The 21,512-nt window shown below is 36.2% G+C and overlaps 1 protein-coding gene across 1 annotated transcript; it reads left to right on the top strand.

Moving 5' to 3' along the window:
- The first annotated feature begins 4,124 nt into the window (after positions 1-4,124).
- Positions 4,125-6,913, top strand: six6b (SIX homeobox 6b). Its single transcript, XM_041276606.1, has 2 exons — positions 4,125-5,451; positions 6,662-6,913. Exons 1-2 carry the CDS (start codon positions 4,880-4,882, stop codon positions 6,825-6,827), a joined length of 738 nt encoding a protein of 245 aa, XP_041132540.1. The 5' UTR covers positions 4,125-4,879; the 3' UTR covers positions 6,828-6,913.
- Positions 6,914-21,512: the final 14,599 nt, after the last annotated feature.

Raw genomic sequence — 21,512 nt, forward strand, 5'->3', positions numbered from 1 at the left:
TTCAACCAGCTGCTGTTGCTTTTACTAAAATACAACCGTGCCTAATAAATAAAGAACAAAACCCGCCAAAATATGAGTATTGTGATTACTATTTGTATTTACCGGAGCATAAATACTTCTAAAAAAAGCAGATACGTTGTGCTTCACTGATACGACTAGATGAAAACAGCAAAGCACGCAGCACACAGCGCTCTCCATCGGCACAACCGCCGGACGCAGGCTTCACCTCTCAGAGTGGACGCGATAGATACCGTTTTTTGGTTTTTGGTTTTTTTCCCCAATCTGCGGTTCACTTTGAGGTGCTAAACAAAGATTAAATAATTATACACAGTGTTTTAGAGAGTACCGAAAATGAATTCGAGATCATTATTTTATTTTATTTTGAAAACCCCTGCAATAGAGGATCCACAATCCCAATTTCCAGATATAAAACACACAACGGTTATGTATCAATGTTTGTTTATATTTTACCTACAGTAAAGGTCCATCTGAACATCAGTACGGTACAGTTATACAAGAGGGACATACTATATTGTTGTGTCTAACTCATTTTGCGGATCCTCGCAATCTTCACCCCCTGGATTGTCATTCCAAGACATGAGGCAAAGCAAGTTACAAGTCACGCACAATAATTCAAAATATCCCTCGCTCTTTCACTGAAATACATGCTGTGATACAACAATTCAATATTATAGTATCCTTGAGAAATAGTTTACTATAATGTTTCCATCTCTATTCAATACATGGAGGAGACCTGCTTAGATTGTTCATTATTATTATTATTATTATTATTTATTATTATTATTATTATTATTATTATTATTATTATTATGTTTTCCTGTTGTCTGCAAACAATAGTCCAGTGAAATGGCATCAGAATTCTCCTTTTCAAATGCACGATTTTATCCAGCTACATGTTCTCTGACTTGCCAATACCGTTATTTTTGGCTGTCCTACTAAAAGACATTATTTTATGTAACTTGTATTTTATTGTTGATTTGCAAACGTGTAGCCTACGCTTCACTAAGGGTGCCTATTATCTTACAGAAACGTAACGAATCCGTTCCGGTTCGGGTGGGTTTATCTGAATCGCAGCGGTGGGCAAATGTGGTCCTTTTGTTTCAGTCCTTTGTTCCAATATTCTAAACTATTTCACTCAACCAATTAAAGCTCGGTCCGATCCCTTGAGTATTTATCTATCTTACTAAACGCGCCGGAATTGTCCACTCGTTAAAGTGACAACAAAGTTATCTTCTGGGCTGTTGCCAACGAAGATGCCAGTCACAATCGAGAGCAATGTTGGTTTTGTGTTGACTCGGACAGTAACTAATACAACTCCATAGAATATAAACACATTGCAGTGACATTTTAAATAGTTTTAGACACTGCAGTCGAACAAATACAGTTATAGACTAACTGTGTATACCAGCATTACAAAATAAACATAAAATACTCATGAGTATTGATGAAATATAAATACTGTGCGTACAAGCATTACAAAATAAACATAAAATACTCATGAATATTGATGAAATATAAATACTGTGTGTACAAGCATTACAAAATAAACATAAAATACTCATGAATATTCATTAAATATAAATACTGTGTATTTTAGTATCTGAACATCAAAGTGTTCTAAACAGTAAAAGTTATAAACTTCACACACCAGATTTGCTCTCTTATTGACTTGTCTTTTTGAATAAAGGACAGGGCGTGGTAGGAACGTTACAAAACCTTACATTGTTAAACATGAACACAAAGAATTAGCGATTTTCTTGTTTTATAAATTCAGTCTCAATATTTAACCCTATAAAAAAAAACATAGCAGGACTCCATGGATAGATATATATAATAAACCCAACCCTTTGTTTTTCAGGTTGTATTATTATATGCAGTTCCTTGATGGTGATGTACATGTAAAACAAACCACGTAAATATCATTGTTGTTTTGTTGTTTTTGTTGTTGTTGTTGTTGTTGTTGTTGTTTTAATGTGTTAGGGTTATAACCTTTTTATATTGAACCCTGTTGTGTACTTGCGTTCCTTAACGAATTACAGATCCCCAAATTATACAAGAAGCAACGCCTGTTTCAGTGCTTTCTCCTTTTTGGGGCTTGTCATTGGTCCAGGTGTCATGTATTTTGTGTAAAGCACTCCACACATTAAACTTTAAAAAAAACGTGATACCCAATTTGTATGTACGTATATAATTGTACAAGCCTGTAAGTTAGATTACATTTAAAACGAAGGCAAGTGTGCCTTCTGACAAGCTATAGCGCAGGTTTCCAGTTTGAGGTTTCTCTAACGCATCAACAAATCAAACAACTCTTGAAATTCAAGGCGCCGCAAAATTGGAAGCGATATATAACGCTGGGTTGTTTAAGCTTTTGGGAGCCTTTCTTAAATATGTGCATGCTATTTTTCATACACAGCCCTAGAAAATATTAAATATGTTACAGGCAGTCATTCAAAATGGATCATTTGTAAGACTTATCATTACAGTACTCAATAGTAAAACAAATAGGCCAACCCGGCTTCGTGAAGCCCTAGCTTTTGATTTTAATACCAGCATTGATCCCTGCTGGGCTCAGTAAAACGTGAAATGATATCTAAACGCATTTTGCCTGCAAATTTTATAAATTTAAGTATTGAGTCCAGTGACTTTGATGAAAAATATGGTACTGTCTAATCTTGTTAAAATATCAACCTTTTTATTTGTATTGTTGTGAGCTAAACACGTTATGACATTTGTACACGATGATTAATAACACGATTTGTAAATAGTTCCAGCAGTTTATGGTACTTTATCATTTTAAAAAAAAAAGTACATAATCAATAGCAAATAATACATGTAAATGTATAAAACAATGCATTGTAAAAATTGTATTTTTAAAAAACATAGGCTTAGTGTTTAAAAACTAAATACGTGTTGTACTGTTTTACTGTCTTTTAGCTAAACGTATAGTCGATGTTATGTGTTTAGGTCTGTAAGCCGTTAAGCTTAATACCCTATGGTTTAGCATTATCGGTCTTACTGGAAAATAAGTCAATTTTTATATTAATCTACATTTAGATAAATACACTGAAAAATTAAAATTCCAACTCTGCCACTGACTGACTCACTGTGACCCTGAGCAAGTCACTTAACCTCCTTGTGCTCCATTCTGTGGGTGAGTTGTTAAACCAATGTCCTATTGTAAGTGACTCTACATATAATGCACAGTTCACAGCCTACCTCTGTAAAGCGCTTTGTAATGATAATAATAAAATAATAATAATAATAGTAATAATATAATAATAATTATTATTATTATTATTATTATTATTATTATTATTATTATTATTAATAAATTAAGCTTGTACAGTATTTATGAACATATTTAAAGGCGTTAATGCACACAACCAACATTTCTTAAAGCCCCAGTGGACTGTATTAAAATGACCAGCTTTTTTAGAGAAGGCATTTCCATAACCCAACTCATAGTATAAATCATGTAAAATGACCTGAAGGGGTTTCTTCGACTGAACTGTAGAAATGTGAGAATAATATCAGGGCTTTCCGTCAGAATGAGCTTTTCCGCTGTATCCATCCAAGCAATAATCTGACCCGACACTTCAAACCGTCTGCGCTATCTATCTGCCGCCTTATTTATCAAACGAGCCTGAGCACAAGACAAACTGAATCTGATACTAAACTCAGATAGCCTCCTCATTCTAACAGTATTTCTATTTATTTATCTATTTATTACTGAAAAACGGAAAACATATTACAAACATTGACAGGACGTTTAATGATAAAAACGAGAAAAACAAAACAACAAAAAAAAAAACAACAAAAAAAAAAAAAAAAAAACAACAACAACACAAAATAACAATTGACTATTGGTGTATTGGATTTTGTATTTTATATAGTCCGTTAATAAATATTGAACTGCATTGTAATTTACTTATTGATATATATTTTGGTAATTAAGTGTGCCTCGTTTGTTTTCATGCTGAGCTCCCAAATACTTCCCAAACTCTTCTACATTGACATCCACATCGCCGTTCATTTAAAAAAGTCGATTTATATTTTTGCACTTAGCTAGAAAAAAAAAAAAAAGTTCCATAAGTCTATATTTTTGTAAAATATTTGAGACGAATCTGTTTGGTTTTGGGTAAAACGAGTAGACTAAAACGTTTTGTTTATCTCAGAACAGAAAATAGGAAGCCTTACTATCATGCGCTCAGTGCTTCTGAAACATAATGACTGCAGCAGAACTCTACTGTAATTTAACAAAATGAAAAAAAAGACGTGGTTTAATACGATTCTATTGTGTGGCAATGTTAAAGTTCCAAATGCGAAAAAAATAAAAAAATTATATTATAGATTAAAAATGTATTTCGAATCATGGCTGTTTTATCTGATTTAAAAAAAAAAAAAAAAAAAAAATAGGGGACTATAAAAGGATTCGCGTTTTGATACTGCAGAAACACAAAAGGACACGTAGGGCTGTTGTAAGTAAAGCAAAGGTCAAAATGTTTACATTTTTTAAAAGGCGCTGTCGAGCTGGGAGGTGCTGAAACCTCTTTACGAACCTTTCCGCGTGATTGGCAAACTTGACAGTGATTGACAAGGCATCCATGGCAACCACGCAACCAATCTGCCAAGTCCAATAGAAAATCAGCACAGGGCTGAATGCCTTTTTTTCCTTCAAAAAAACATCTCGGATCTAGTTGTATATCCTCGTACTTCAAGCCACCAAGTTCGTCCGCAGAGGCTGCCACAGGGCATTCTTTGTGTTTGTTTTTCAACGGTAGATCTGTTGACAGGATTGCTGGTTCTTTTTTTTTTTTTTTTTTTTTTTGGTCTGAATCCGAAAGAAAAAAAAGGCTCCATGTTTCAGCTGCCCATTCTGAATTTTAGCCCCCAGCAGGTAGCTGGGGTATGTGAGACCTTAGAGGAGAGCGGAGACATTGAACGCCTTGGTCGTTTTCTGTGGTCCTTGCCAGTAGCACCCGCAGCCTGCGAGGTACTGAACAAAAACGAGTCCGTCCTTCGAGCGCGAGGCATCGTGGCCTTCCACACCGGGAATTTCAGAGACCTCTACCACATCTTGGAAAACCACAAGTTCACCAAGGAATCGCACGCCAAACTGCAGGCCCTCTGGCTGGAAGCACACTACCAAGAAGCGGAGAAGCTGAGAGGTCGCCCCTTAGGACCAGTGGACAAGTACCGGGTGAGAAAGAAGTTCCCTCTTCCCAGAACCATTTGGGACGGAGAACAAAAGACGCATTGCTTCAAGGAGAGAACCAGGCACTTGCTAAGAGAATGGTACCTCCAAGACCCTTACCCTAATCCCAGCAAAAAAAGAGAGCTAGCCCAAGCGACCGGACTTACTCCAACACAAGTGGGAAACTGGTTCAAAAACCGCCGACAAAGGGACAGAGCAGCGGCAGCTAAAAACAGGTGTGTGTCTCGACCTGACCGTTTTGAATTTTGCCTATAAAGACCGCATTGCAAAAAACGAATAGGAAATTTCTATAATTTGGTTTCACCCATGCGTTCTGCATTTGGTTGTGCATGCTTATAGAAACTATGTCATGGCAAATTGATTTGTATAAATATTTTACGATTGCTAAACACGTTGTTAATTTGCTGTAAATTGAAAACGCCGCCTTTAACTCCAAGGCTCGAGCAGATCATTTCTGAACATACCCATACCGTTCCTCCTGAAACACGGTAAGCATTCTCCTCTGCCATTGGTAAAATGGGTTAATATGAAACTGTAGTCTAGGATTCAACAAAAAGTAATGTTTAGCAACCAAATTATCAAATTGAAATGAGTATTTTTTTCGCGATAGAATCAGTATTTTCCTTGTTTTCTTCTAAGCTTTGATCTGCAGAAACAAATGTGTGAACTACAATTTAACATCGCATGTTTGGTTTTGAACAAAGGGTTGGACATTTGAACTTTGTGTCTACCAAATAGACTCTTTGCACATTAAAACAGTTACCATATATATATATATATATATATATATATATAATATATATATATATATATATATATATATATATATATATATATATATATATATATGGCTATTTAAAATAGCCCGTTATTTGTGCTAAAGGGGTTATGTTATAGTGTTGCAAAAATAAGCAATTGTTAGCTGTATAACTGCTTCAGCAGAGAATAATCATATTGTGTGGTGTGCACTTTTGGTACTACAGCAATGCTTCTGCAATATAAACATTATTATTTGTAACATGGACAGGAGAATTGGAACGCTGACATTGAGAATAATGGTTGGGCACTGCCATTTTTTACATGCATATTAAGAATGCAGTTGAATTTAAACTCGACAGTTGTGTATTATTGAGACTTTGTACAGTATTCATTTGAGGGGGGTTTGTGTGTTATGCGTGTAGATATTCTGCCTTGGCGTTTTGTTGCCATAAACATGACACTCAATTAAGTGAACAAGACTTACGGTTTAAGATTAACGTCCCTACAATCGTTGTTTGTGTAGTTAGTGTATAAGTATGATAGAACAAAATAAAACTGAATTTTCTTTGGAACCAGTCGATTCGTAGCCTTTGTACTTAAATTGTCATTGTAACAATGGGCACCGACAGTCCTGTTCTTATCAAGCTGTCTTTCTCTCTTGGCAAGGCTGCAGCAGCAAGTTTTGTCCCAGGGGTCGGTTCGCTCCTTGACCGAGGAGGAGAATACAGTGGACCGTCTTGGGGCCGCCTCCAGTCCCGAAGCCACCCTTTCCAGCAAGGCAGCCGTTTCTGCTATCTCCATCACATCTAGCGACAGTGAATGTGACATCTGACACATCAGCATGGGCAACCTGCACAAAATAAAACTAAAGGAAATCAAGAAAAACTATAAACAGTGCCTGCGTAAACATAAACCCATAGCGACACCTTCAGATCGAGTCGTTAGCAATGGCTGCCAAATGCTAGGGATTCATCGGAATGCCCTGTCTTAAAAAAAAAAAAAAAAAAAAAAAAAAAAAGTGTTCTACGTTTTGTTTGTGTTTTTGTTTTGTTTTTTGTTACAGTGGAAGACTGTTTGGACTTTAAAAAAAGAAGAAAACACAAAATGTATAGCCTTTATTAAAAGGATCTACTGAAAACGATGCCTCAGCAAGTAGGGACCTATGCCAAGTGCAACATTTTGACCGCCTGCCCTTTTCTCTTCTGTGGGTATTTCATGTTGAAAAAAAAGAGTCGCTGTTATATTTTTACTTTTAAAGTTTTATCAGTAATGTTTATTAATTATTTAAAGGATGGGCTATGTTAGAATTTGGTATTATTTTGCTTGATGTTTTTGTGTGTGTGTGCACAGATAAATTTTAGAGCATGTGCGCTGAGTAGTGGACCATATGCTGTTTAAAAAAACAAACAAATAAATAAATATTTGGTGATCAAAAGATTCAAATTGATATGCTTTTTGTTTTATGCTTTAAAATACGCTGGGTGTCATCTGGTTTACCAACGTGCGGTGTTGCATTGGGCCTTTGCGGTTTATCATTATTATATATTATTATGTTGTTGTTATTATATATTGTTTGTTGGTTATTTTAGGAAGCCTTGGGGGAAAAAAAGTTAAAAACAAACCTGAATTCTGACGTTTTAATTAGGTTTTAATATCCAAGCTTTTGTTGCAAAGGCCAATGCAAAACGACATTGACCTGCATTTTGTTGTTGTTGGGCCAGAGAACAATGGCGGTATTGCTTTTACAACATGTGTTAGTATGGTCGACTAAGGACAACACGGGCTTGAAGCAAATCTCTGATTCAGAACACACTCTGTTTTACTTTTAACAAAAACCCGTCAGCCATTAAAATAAATGTTTGGTTTATTTATTTATTTATTTATTTTTATATAACACAATTCGTCTTGTCGTTATGGGACTGTTTTGTTTTAAGAGTTTGCACGTTTAAACCAACACATTATTGGGGATATTTATCAACTGAATTGTGTGGACCACTGTTAGGAACTTTATTTATGATGTGTCACGATCGCATAGCTTGACAAAAAACAACAACAAAAAAAACCCATCTCATTTACAAGTTGAAACAGGACATCAGTTAATGTCAAAAAAACATGAAAGATAAACATGCTTTATAATGATAATTGAAACTTGAACTATATATATATATATATATATATATATATATATATATATATATATAGATAGATAGATAGATAGATAGATAGATAGATAGATAGATAGATAGATAGATAGATAGATAATTTGACTCATGGAATAAATAATATATTGTGTTTGTTTAAATCTCATTATATTTGTAAAATGAATAAACATTTCTAGTAACATAGAAGACATTTTAAGATATGAATGGTGCTTCTTGAAATATGTTGCAAAAGAGATAGAAAATCTGGACAATGTCATCTTGAAGGAGCCGCTTAATTATAAAACCATAGCCTAGCTATGCAATGGATCAATATTAGACTCCCAGATATTTTAAAATAGCAAAACCTCTGAACAACTGCTTTCTCTACGTGGAAAAAAAAAATAAGTATCCGTTAAACAGACTAAGCCTTTTCTTGGCAAAAGGATTTCCTATTATACAATTTGACGCTGATCTTTAAATCGTTGAGCTGTCCTCTTTTTGTCTGCTCCGTCTCGTTTCATTTGGTTTTGGCAGCTCTTTATTAATGTGATTGCTTTGGAACAGCACGAATTACAGAGACATAGGTTTTAGAAAGCCGGATAAAGCTGTAACACATGCAAAACTATGGCTAAAAGTTTTGCATCATCCTGTAGAATTAACTAATTTTGCTTCATAAAGTGGAATCAAAACTGCTGCCGAAAAAAGTTATGTTAACATATTTAATTTAGTATACTGCTTTGTAGTTTTCCATATGCTTAATGAAAAAACCGACAACAGTTGAAAAATGTGACAAAAGTGGCATGAGATATATTGTTGGTAGACTTTTGCGATATAAGTTTGTAGTTTCTTTGATTTTTAAAAAAAAAAAAAAAAATCGTATCATTGAGCCTTGATTTGGAGGGTTGATTTCTTTAGGATCAATACACGTGTGTGGTATGTCACCCAAAACGTGGTTATATGACATTGAATAAACATAGGAGTGAAAGCCACACAGAGGCTGTTTTCAACAGCCAAAAAGATGAACCAAACACGCACGCTATTGGCGTACCTTTGTATTAAGATAACATTTTTGATCAACCTGTTTGTTTATTTTTTGAACATGTCTGCAGCCTGAGATGGGCGTCATTGTTTGAATGAAAGTCAAAATTAAAATGCATTTGTTACATACGGTAGCCTAAAGAAATTATATTCCTTTGCTGTGGAGGACGCACCGTCAACCATATAGCAAAGCAAAAATAGCACAAACAAGTTTAGTTTTTACATCTGGGAGGTATTGAGGTCCCGTGCCCCAGGTTACACAGTGAGCACAGTGGAGAGGTTATAACTCACTGTCCTCTCTTCAACCATCGCGAAGTCATCAGTTTAACCGCGTGCCACTTGCGATATAATTCATAATGAATTACTGTTGCAAAAAGATAAATAATCCCAATGTTTTTCTTTTTTTATTGTTGGGGACAAAAAAAAGGGAAAATATTGTCTCAAACTGAAAAGAAAGAGGGCAGAGGGAGGGGAGGGGAAGGGAACCCGCTTATTATTCATTCAACTAGAAAAAAAAAAAAGAAGTTTAAATATTTCCGTTTGCATTGAGAGCCGGGGTAGCGCTGGACGGGGATAAATGGAAAAGTCTTTCAAGCAGTCAATAAGGTTGTCAAACTGGTCAGCGTAATAAGCGCTAATGATGTGATCTTGAGTACCCCACAGAACAAAGGTGGCTCCAAATGTTTTGTGCGCGGGATTGGCTAATAAGGAGTTTTTTATGAAGTAGTTAGCTGTCAACAGATTTAATCTGCAAGAGGCAAGAAAATCAAACCGTTGAGGGTGAAAATAGGACTAAATCGAGGGCAGCTGCACGGCGGGCAGAAGGCACACTGACGTGATTGCATTTTAAAGTTCGGTTTTCAAATGAAAATCAAGGGAGCCAATAATAATAATAATAATAATAATAATAATAATAATAATAATAATAATAATAATAATAGCAAATACAGCTATAATTCAGATATAATTCAGACTGTTGCATGTATGCAGTGACTTTTTTATTGTTATTTTTATGTCAAACGAGGTTACTAAATGCCAAACCTTCTCCAAAGCATATGGATCGCTTTAATGTGCATTCAGTAGCCTATAGTTACAACCCCGTTCTGTATGAATTAATGAACCGTTTCCACTATGTGTTATGTATTATTTTAGTATTGACACGGTGATGTTTTGCAGCTTTTGCTGAGATACGTGTTCAGGAATAAACATGTTAAGGGGCCATGTGTATACACTGTAATGAAACAGAAGGCATTTACCACAGTGGTATTAACACTCCATCTCTTCTATTAAAAACGTCTTGTTTCTGTCTAGTTTTTTGTTTCATAAACAATGGTGTAACATTGAGCACATGGTATTAATCGGTGTAGTAAAAAACTATTGTAATGCTGTTTTTTTGTATGTTTAAAGCTATAGATTAAACATTCTATCATAGATAATGAAATGTAATATTATATTACAAACAGCTAAGCTTTTAGATACACGGTAAAGTAAATACAGTTTTTTTTTTTTACGTTGTACCAGATTAAATTATTTGAAAATCACACAATTTAACCAAGCGCCTTTAAAAGAAATGATATTTCTTAAGCAATTAAAATAAACACAATGACGTGTTTAAGATATGTTGCATAATTTTAGTTTAATACTATCTATCTATCTATCTATCTATCTATCTATCTATCTATCTATCTATCTATCTATCTATATATAGAGGAGACTGAAGATAGAGATCGCTCATGGTAATTATTTAAGACAATAACTGCCAGTTGGCATTTGTAGTAACCCTATAACAACCTTTTCAACGCTGACAATGACATGTTGTGTATCAGATAAATTTACTATCTGTGTGACTGTATTCATTCATCTATACATTTTAAAGTAAAAGTATGCCCCTGTCTTTGATCCTTAGTGACCTTTGGTCCAGTTTATATGAAAGCACTTGAGGCATATGGCCATGCATTTGACAATCTGCAAACCGATAATATGCAAATAATATATCTCATTGTGTTTAATATATACTACATTAACGGACACTTGTCTCATCCATTAAAGAACTATAGCCTATATGGCCATACACCTGTGGCTGTTTATCTAAGTGACTTGACAGAATGCAATCACAACCGAGCATCTACACATTATTATTATTATTATTATTATTATTATTATTATTATTATTATTATTATTATTATTATTATTATTATCTGCCCTATGTCTCTCCCCATAGTTCACTGCATGGCTCATTAAACTAGTTTCCAGTAGACCGATTCTTTCTTTTGTCCTTCATTAGCCTTGTGTTAGCGTTAATGTTCCATTCTTGTTTGTGTCCCTGGCTACCTCACCCTCCTTCCACTTTTCTCTCCTGTTCGCCGTCCTCAGAGCTGAAGTGGTCTCTTCACTCTATGTTGTTTACCACTCTTTCAGCGCTGAATAAGATTGGCACTAAAAAAAAAAAATACTGTGCAAGCAGGACCCCCTAGCTCCGCTTAATCAATCAGAGGACCCTCGTGTGACGGTACCCATCTATTATTCAGTCGCAGTGGCTGTCCGTGAGTCACCCCCTCCTTCGCTCTAGTTTATGCACAGCAACTAGCAGAACGGTCTGATTCTGTAAATAATCCCGTCTACCCCAAACTAAGGTTCCATTTGACCACACATCTTGTTACCGGGTACCCGTCTCGAACACAAGACGTCACGTTAGGTTTTCATGGCTCATTTCGCATACTGAATCACTGATTGTTTACACTCGGAGTGTGGACAGTCTCAGTTATTGTTGGGCATCTGAGGAAGCCTGAAAGGCCACATAAGATTGGCATTCATAAATTGGCATTGACTGATATGAAACAATTTGATCTCATGTAGTTTCTCCGAAAGCATATCTGTATACATTAAATAACCTTGCGTTAAAATGAACACGGAGAGCTAGATTCAGAAAACCTCAGTGTTTCCGAATTATTATATTTTTGTGTAAGAAATGGATATGTTATAGAACAACTACCAGAAGCGTGTATGATTTGCTTGGTCAATTTGCTGCTATGTGTTTCCCAATGAATATGAGGATATGTGCCTATCCCTAAATGAATGAGGTGTCTATTTATCCTCCTATTCAGAAGAAATATTGAGGCAAGGAAACGGGCGTGTCCATTTTAGTAACTGCAAGGGATGTTTATAGATTCTGGAATCATTTATTTAAGAAAATGAAAATCATGTGACAAAAATATCGTGGAATGGTGTACGCTCTCATTGCGTGCGCACCCTGCAACTGCTGTGCAAAGTCGAAAACACATGCCTTTCCAGTCCACCCTCTCTGCATCTAACATAAATTGAATGAATTAAAAAGGCTTTATTGGTCTTAAAAGTAGAGTAAATACAAATTATGACGTGTGATATTTGAGTAGTTGGATAATCATGTTGATAACATGATCCTTATTCCATACCATACCAACACCCTAATAATATCACATCAATAGGAATGTATTTACCAGTCTAATGTTATCTAATACTACCTTGTTAGAATACTTGCCCAGGGCATGTTATCTAAATGATAATAGCCTACACAGAAACCAATTAAATTCACAATGCAGGCGACACGTGCGTTCCTGGGAAACCGCGAGAAATGTGCGCGTTTCTGTTGTGGTTTATTTTATGCAGCATAAAATCTATTTAACCCTGAATATTAGGGCGCCGCTAAATTGAATGTAGATAACTATAATAAGGATGACGCTGAAGTTATAAAGTTCACTTATCATAACTTTTTTTTTTTTTTTTTTTCTAAAAGAATAGCAGTTATTGCTTTGAAACACGCAAATACCAGCATGGCAGTTACAGAAAGCACGCTATCAATTAGTATCTATATAGTTATTGTCCAGTTGTTTTTACAGTGTAGAATATTTCGCTAAATTTAATCTCGAGGATTAATAAAAAATTAAAATGAACATCCTGTAAAATACATCTGGAATGCAAGTGCAACTCGTAAAAAGTGACCGTTAGCCTATGGTCAGACATTTTGGAAACCGTGACTAGTAGGCAGCAGCTAATGAAAAGTTTTCTTCCCCATTATTTGCTCTGTGAAAGCGAGGTTTTGCGCAATTTGTTAACAAGCCACTCATCGCGTGCTTACGCAAAGGAATGCTGGGTAGTATTCTTAAAGTCTTTATTAGGGTTTTTAATGTACTGGTGCGCATGGGCTGGAACTTCCTACTTAACTTTCAGATTCATATTATTATTATTCAACCTGTAACCCACATTTTTAATAACGAATTATACTATCAGCATTGCAGATAACGGGTTTTATTTAGGGGTCATCCGAATTCTCATAGACTGCTTGCGCTTTCAAAAAATGTATTTTTTTTTCCACTCCATGTTACACTTTTTGATTGTCTGTTTTGTTATTTCTTTTTCCCGATTAGACTCGTGGATTTAACCATTACAAACACACACACACATTTTAGAATTGTTTATGTGAAGAAGTTGACCTGCCAAGACTTTGAAGAAAATAAATAAATAAATAATAAAACAAACAAACAAACAAAAAAACAAATGCATTACAAAGTAAAGTATATAGAAATCTTAACAAGGTGCGATTACAAACATAGTGCCCGAATGGAGTGTGTATTGCTTTGTTTATTCACATTAGAGCTCATGTTTCTGTACGGGGAGCTGTTGGGACCATTAGACTAATGTTTTGTGATTAATTACGGGATGTAAATGAAGCTCTTTCTAATTTGGGATGGCCTATTAAACAACAGACAACTGTTCTTACATTTATGTTGAACTAAAATATCAAAACAAAAGGCATTATTATTATTATTATTATTATTATTATTATTATTATTATTATTATTATTAAGTACACTTCTTTGGGACTATAACGTGAACCGTTAACAATTCATCAATGTGTTATCATTATGATGGACTGTTCAGATTTGATTAAGGTTGACTTTTTTATGAGAAAGAGTACAACGTGTAGGTACCAAGCAACTGACAACAAGATGGCCAAACCGGAGCGGTGGTGACCCCCCCGCCCCCCTGCTCCCCCCCTACCCCCCATTGTGCCCTATTCTCACTTGGTTTACGCGCTATTTACGAACTGGAAGAAGCGCTAAACCAACTAAGAATAGGGCCCTAAATGAAGAACATAATTTTCACCATGCTCGGATTAAAAAGTCCCATTACTGTATTTCTTTTGGTTGCGTTGATGTGTGGTAAAAATGTAAATATATCACACAGCTGTAATCCGTTTCATTTGTTTTAACACCTGCATTCAATTACAATTTTTGTAATTTTGCAATATATGGTTGGTATTGCAATGCTTTATTAAATAATTACACTAATGACCCTGAGAGTAAATTAAACATGTTATAGGACAAGGCTTTCCCAGTTTCTTAACACAAAATGTACAGTTAGGGTCACCCTGTATAGGTAAACTCCCAGCAATGCGTGTAACACTGACAATGCTGTCGGGAAATCCACACGTGTGTAAAGAAACCACTGTATCCAGGGGGTGCAGTGACATCCTGCCAATATAGGAATTAATCTTCTAGAATTAGTAAATGATACATATAAGGTAATATCTGACCAGGCGGCAGAAGTCCTTGCAGTTCAATAGCACATGATACTTCAACAGTGCCGATAGACTGCAGGGTATATTATAAAATAAGCTTATGTGCAATTATACCATACAGGCTATGTTTACAACGCCTTTTGGCACCTGGAATGGAACGTTCTTTTCATGGAATTTTTTTATCATGCCGTCATCATGCTGGTTTTGAAGATGCGCCAGTTTGGTACGTTTAACATCGTTCCATGGGTCAAAATGCGTCAAATTTAAAGGGCAAATTGAAAAACCACTGTGTTGCTGAGACAGAAATACACTTCCCTATCTTCTGTAATCGCGTTGCAAACCTTGTGATACGAAATGCTCACCGCACTTCATCAAGACAAATAACCCAAGGGCCAATGAAACTCGATAGGGTTATAACAAAAAAGCCAACCAGGGAATGGCACATAGCTATTTCAACCAACCAGGGAATGGCACAGGGCTATTTCAACCAACCAGGGAATGGCACAGAGCTATTTCAACCAACCAGGGAATGGCACAGAGCTATTTCAACCAACCAGGGAATGGCACAGAGCTATTTCAACCAACCAGGAATGGCACAGAGCTATTTCAACCAACCAGGGAATGGCACAGAGCTATTTCAACCAACCAGGAATGGCACAGAGCTATTTCAACCAACCAGGGAATGGCACAGAGCTATTTCAACCAACCAGCAAATGACGCCTCTTCAACCAACCAGGGAATGTCACAGACACAATTGGGGAATATGCACAGTTCAGCATGAAAGCCAATCAAATCGCGTGAAAGCACAAAGCGAGTGGAGCTCATTTGCATACAAACTCCAGATTTAGCTGGCAAGCTAGCTAAATGTTAAATCTTGTTAATAGATTTAAGATTTAGTTAACTATTTAGCTAAATGTTTATTAAACAGTTTGAAAAGTATTGCCTTACTTGATCATTGGGATGTGATTTTCTAACACGCTGTTGTGACGTGTGTACCTCAACTGTTTATCAACAAAGCATGGATATGAATATCACAAGCATGACACGTAATGAATCCACCTGATAGAAAACAACACACCAACCTGTTCCAATTCAATAGCTCTGCCAAACTCTGAGTTGTATTAATGGGGGAAGCTAGCAGATATATAGATGCATTGCTCCAGCTTCACACAATCAGAAACGATCGCTGTGGACGGCAACATTAAGAAGGCGTTTGCCTAATCGCCTCGGGGTCAGCAGTGCCTTTGTGTGCTCGATTTATGTTACATTGGCTGCTTTCCAATGGAAATGATCGCTAATTTATTGTTTAATTAATTGTTCATTAATTCTGGGTTGTCTGCAATCATTAAAAATAAAAATACAAATCGAATTATTAAAGTGATACCTTCCACTATAATTCAATCAAACTATTACCAGAATAAAGTTGATAGTATATTAATCTTATGCTAAACTTTATTGGCTATAGACCCGTAACTAACATAAAATAATCTGTGAAAAGACATCCCTGTACCCTTCCTGGTTCAACCACGCAAGCCCTGAATAATTTCCTGGTACTGATATTCAAGTTCGTTGCAGGTGTGTGTTTGTTTCATCATTTGTACGTATATACTGTATAATCAACCAACTTAGTCTCCTGGTGGAAGAGCGATCCATTTTGAGTTTTGATCAATAGTATTTAGTCAATGCACACATGCCACCTAGTGGCTAAACCTTGTAATTGCAATTTTTTATCTGCAGTGATCTAAATAAGGTGGTGACGTTTGGTTACTTGTATTTTCAGTTGCCATCAGTAGCTCAAATGTATACAATATCGGCATACACAATACTATTTAGGAAGATACAATAATATATGTCCTGAAAAGTGATTTCCTTTTTGCTTCTCAGCCAAGCCAGATCTTAAGCTTATGCTTCCCATAACTTCAACATACTCCTGTCTTTCATCTTTCATCAGTGCCAAAATAGGAGAGCTGATAGAATTTCTTTAACTGATATGTGGCTTGTTTGCATGCGGTCCATCTGTTGCAGTGTCTCTGCTATGCCTGACGCTGAAGGGCTCTGACCGCATGATTCTGGTCTTCGATCTGACATTTAGTTGTTATGTCAATTTTTGTTTTATGCATGAACCCCCCAACCCCCCACCCCCATGATCATACGGGTATTAATAGCTGAAGGATCACTGTGTTGAACAGAAAAAGAATAGATACCGTTACAATTATATTTATAGTTGCGTGCACAAGGCAAGCTACAGTAAATGGCATTGGCTTTATAAAGCATAATATTGCCTGCATAACTATAGGCTTGTCTTGGTGCATAGCAGTCTTTTCTAAGTGTCATCAGCATTGAACATTTATGTCTGTGAGACTGGTTCTCCATTGCGAGCTGCAAGCAATGACTGAAGAGTGGAATACACTTTTAACAGAGTGATGCCTACATCCTTTGAAATGCTTCTAAATGAAGCAAAAAGCCACCACCACTATTAAGCACCATTCTCTTAAACAAGGGAATGTTGAGAGTGTGTTTCTCTGGGGTTGTTTTTAGATGCTCTCTGTGTCACAGGGTAAGCTCCTGGGGCACATTCACAGTGCAGCACACCAGTCACTGAGCTCTTTTCCCATGCAAGCTCAGGCAGCAGTCTTATCAACCGCATTTGTTATTTGTGCTTTCACCACTTACTTGGGGGCTATGTGTGATGGCTGCTGAGATGTATAGCCGTTTCAAATCACAAGCAATGTGAGCACAGAGTATAATACCTACAAGGGAAGCTCCCCACAGACAGCATCTCTCTGGTCTGATGGGGAGTAAATATGCTGTGTTCACCCAGCCAGTCATATTGTGCCCCTGTTATTCTGCTCTTCATCGTTCAGATTCTGAAAAGTACCATCGTTATCTTCCTCTTTCTACCCCCTGCTTAAAAAACAGACCTTTTATTAGAAACCCAGGTGAAATTATTTATTATTATTATTATTATTATTATTATTATTATTATTATTATTATTATTATTATTATAATAATATAATCACAGGATTACAAAACAAATATGTAACATTAATACTCTCAATGTGCGTTTTGACTCCCTATTAAATCTAAATTTGTACCTAAGATTCTAATAGTTGTTTAGTCAGCAAAACTGAATCATACTTAAATAGCTGCATAGACCAGACCCCCCATTCTTCACCTGTTTTTTGTCTGGCGTCCTTACAGCCTATGCACGAATCTTGTGAATGGGTGGGGACATGCAGATGGAGTGCTTGCAATCTACAGGGATTGAATGCTGCTCTCCAGGACATTTGGCAATACCTGGACCAAAGTACATTGCAGAACAGTTACACAAATCTTGTAAGTAGTTGACTTAAACAGTAGGTATAGATCTGAAGTTCTGTCAAGTATCTACGCCATCCTAGCAGCACAAATAGTACCTAGCCGGATTTAACTACACTCACTGTGATCCCCATTGCAATCACAGCCCATCAGATTAATGAATAACCTTTTGGAAGTTTTTGGCTTCAGTTCCCTTGGCTTGGCTCTGCCTCCCTCTAGTGGACATGAGAGTTCAAGGCAGGGACAAGTTAATGACACTACTTGTCAAATTAAATGGATGTTCTTTTTTCTTCCACAGCTAGTTAGAATGAGAGACAGTTTTCAGTCAAATTGTATGTTTCTGAGGTTTAACAGACATTGATGTTAGAGCCTTAATAATCATCATTGTGATAAACGCACTGGTTGAAACTTGAAACGGTTTGTCTACCTGATAATCTTCTTTTTTTTTTTTTTTACATTATTAGTTTTACATTCGATTTATAATCTATAATTGCATGTTTCTGAATGTAGTGATAACTGTACTGACCAATAAATAAATATAAAAGTAGAACTGCATTGATGACTTATTAAACTGTATGTTAAAGAAGTTGTGGTGTTCAACAAAGAGAAACGACCAAGGAAGTTTGTGTAGTGAACTGCAGTTCATGGCCCTGCATTATATGAATCACTGCTTCTTAGTATGCTGCATGCTCTGTATGTCAAGACATTTCTTTCCTGGCTGCTTCAATTATTTTTTTGGTTAGATTTATTCTGGAATCAATGCTATAAAGCCATTAAATAACTGGACACTGGAAGTTCATTTTTCTCAGTATTCATCTTTCTCAGAGTTTCAATCGTTATGCATGGGTGTCTTCTCAAATGTTTTATTTTTTTGACAGCTGTGATCCTTATCCAACATCATTATGTTTTTCTTAATTGTAAGAAGATAATACAAATCTGAATTGTATGGCCAATTATATGACCCAAACATTGTTTTAAAATGTGTGTGTGAGAGAGAATGGGAAAATGAATCATATCTCAATGGGAGTTCTATTGATTTAGGCACTTACTCCTGAATGAATCATTAGTCTCAATTGATAGCAATCCGAACCAGCTACTCTGGGTAATTAGGAAAGATTTGCACTTTCTATTATAGATAAAAGCCTAGCTGCTTAAATTTCTTCTGTTTGTGATAATAGGTGGGGCTTCTGTCAATAGATTGATGGCGTTTCTTTATAAAGTGAAACACCGTTGAGACTGCTGAAAGTACCTCTAGCCAAGATTAGGCACCATGGTGTAAAAGTTCAAAATAAAAGAGCTAAATAAAAGTAATGTTATGTATGAAGTGAGTCAGAAGTTAAAGTCAAAGCAGCAGTGCATGCTGTAGTTATTTATTATATATGACAAAAAGGTGTTTTTCTGGGGAGGCCCTTTAAGCAAATGCATTTTCTTTCATAATTTTATTACAGGGCTTTCCAAAAAAATCACCCAGTGTCCTCTGTGCTCTCAATTACTTAACGAAACCCTCAATTGAACTAATATTTTTAGACTTTTTTTTTTTATTATTATTATTTTCAGCTCTCAAATGGTTGGAGATTTGAGGTTAACTATAATATAACATTTTATAAATCACTTGAAATCTGCAATGTTTTATGAGCTGAGAACAATTAAAAATGCCCAATTAAGCAAAGTACTAGTTCAGAGAAGGTTTTTGTCGTGGTGTTTTCTGTGGTTCCAGACTCCAGCTCTTTGTCGTGGTGTTTGTGTGGTTCCAGACTCCGTCTCTTTGTCGTGGTGTTTGTGTGGTTCCAGACTCCATTGCTTTGTCGGGGTGTCTGTGTGGTTCCAGACTCTGTTGCTTTGTCAGGGTGTTTGTGTGGTTCCAGACTCTGTTGCTTTGTTGGGGTGTTTGTGTGGTTCCAGACTCCGTTGCTTTGTCTGATTGTTTGTGTGGTTCCAGACTCTGTTGCTTTGTCGTGGTGTTTGTGTGGTTCAATTTTCAGAAGTATCTTTGTATTTTAGACAGTCAGTGTTCCACTAAAAATCAATACCAAACATGTATATCTTAAATAAAATATAAGCTTACAGAGGTCTGCTTTAATTACTGACATGCAGTAAATGATTTGAATATATCACCCCCATTGCCTTTAGAAAACAACTGGGCTTATGTTTATTCAGTGTTAGGATCAGAATTGAACTGGATTTATACTGTATTGTATCTATACATCAATTGGTTATGACTATTCCCTGACACAGGCTGAGTTCTAGAACTGTCTTCATTTCAGTCACAATTAAAAGGTCAAGAAAACAATATATCAACAGCAAAACAATAAGGTGGTGGTGGCAGAGTGGATCTGCAAAGGAAGAGTTTTAAAAACTCTAGTTATAAACACCTTGAATGGGGGGAGGGGCCAGCAAAACTTTTGGCTTCAGAACCACTGAACAGCCTAGTAGTTTATTGAAGTAGATGTTATAGCATGATGTGTCCACAAGATGGTGCCATTTACCCATACAAAATCCTGATACATCTGGCTCCCTGAAATCTATTTGTACAGTTTTATTTATTTTTTTATTCCTAATCTCTATTGGTTCAAAGTTAATATCACTCTTGCCTAATTTAGTTTGCTGGTGTATTTTTATTTTTTTTTTTAACGACCGGTTTTAATTACATTTTTTATTTGCTTCAGGAACTTTCAAATACTGTAGCAAAGCCAATGTCTAGACTCAATAAAGAGGTTTGCATTAAATCCAATCACATTAAGCATGCCGTTCCTGCACAAAGACTCAGTGTAATGTTAAATATGTGAATTTTCCTGTCCTAATTCCATTAACCTATTATCCGTAGTCCCACATCTCCAAATCCCCACAGCCCCACAGCTTTGTCTACAGTGCCCTGGGGTCAAGGTCGTCTCTTCCTGGGCTCGTCTGTCAATGTCACTCCCTGTGCTTGGGTAGGATTTCATGCTCAAGTTCTCCTCCCACGTGACTAGTGCTTTTCAAGGATATCTAGTTTTTTTTTTCCTTTTGCACAAAAAACCTGCGAGTTAATGAAGGAACACGATGCACGTGATTCTTATAGCTGCATCTTTATAAATCCACGAGTTAAATGAAGGAACACGATGCACGTGATTCTTATAGCTGCATCTTTATAAATCCACGAGTTAAATGAAGGAACACGATGCACGTGATTCTTATAGCTGCATCTTTATATCATGCTGGCTAGTATGACATCCACATTGGTGCTGTTGTCTCTACAGTGTTTGGAACCAGTCTCTCTCTCTCTCTCTCTACCACTTTACTAAGTTATTTGTGAATGTTCTCTGTCTGTCTCTCTCTCTCTCTCTCTCTCTCTCTCTCTCTCTCTCTCTCTCTCTCTCTTTGTCTCTGTAGTGTGTATGTGTATGTAAAGAGAGAGCGAGAGAGTTGAGGACAAGAAGTTTGCTGTTACTTTCCTACAAACTAATGAAGTATGTTATCTCTGT

The sequence above is a fragment of the Polyodon spathula genome, chromosome 17 (assembly GCF_017654505.1).
Source record: "Polyodon spathula isolate WHYD16114869_AA chromosome 17, ASM1765450v1, whole genome shotgun sequence".
Classification (NCBI taxonomy): Eukaryota; Metazoa; Chordata; class Actinopteri; order Acipenseriformes; family Polyodontidae; genus Polyodon; species Polyodon spathula.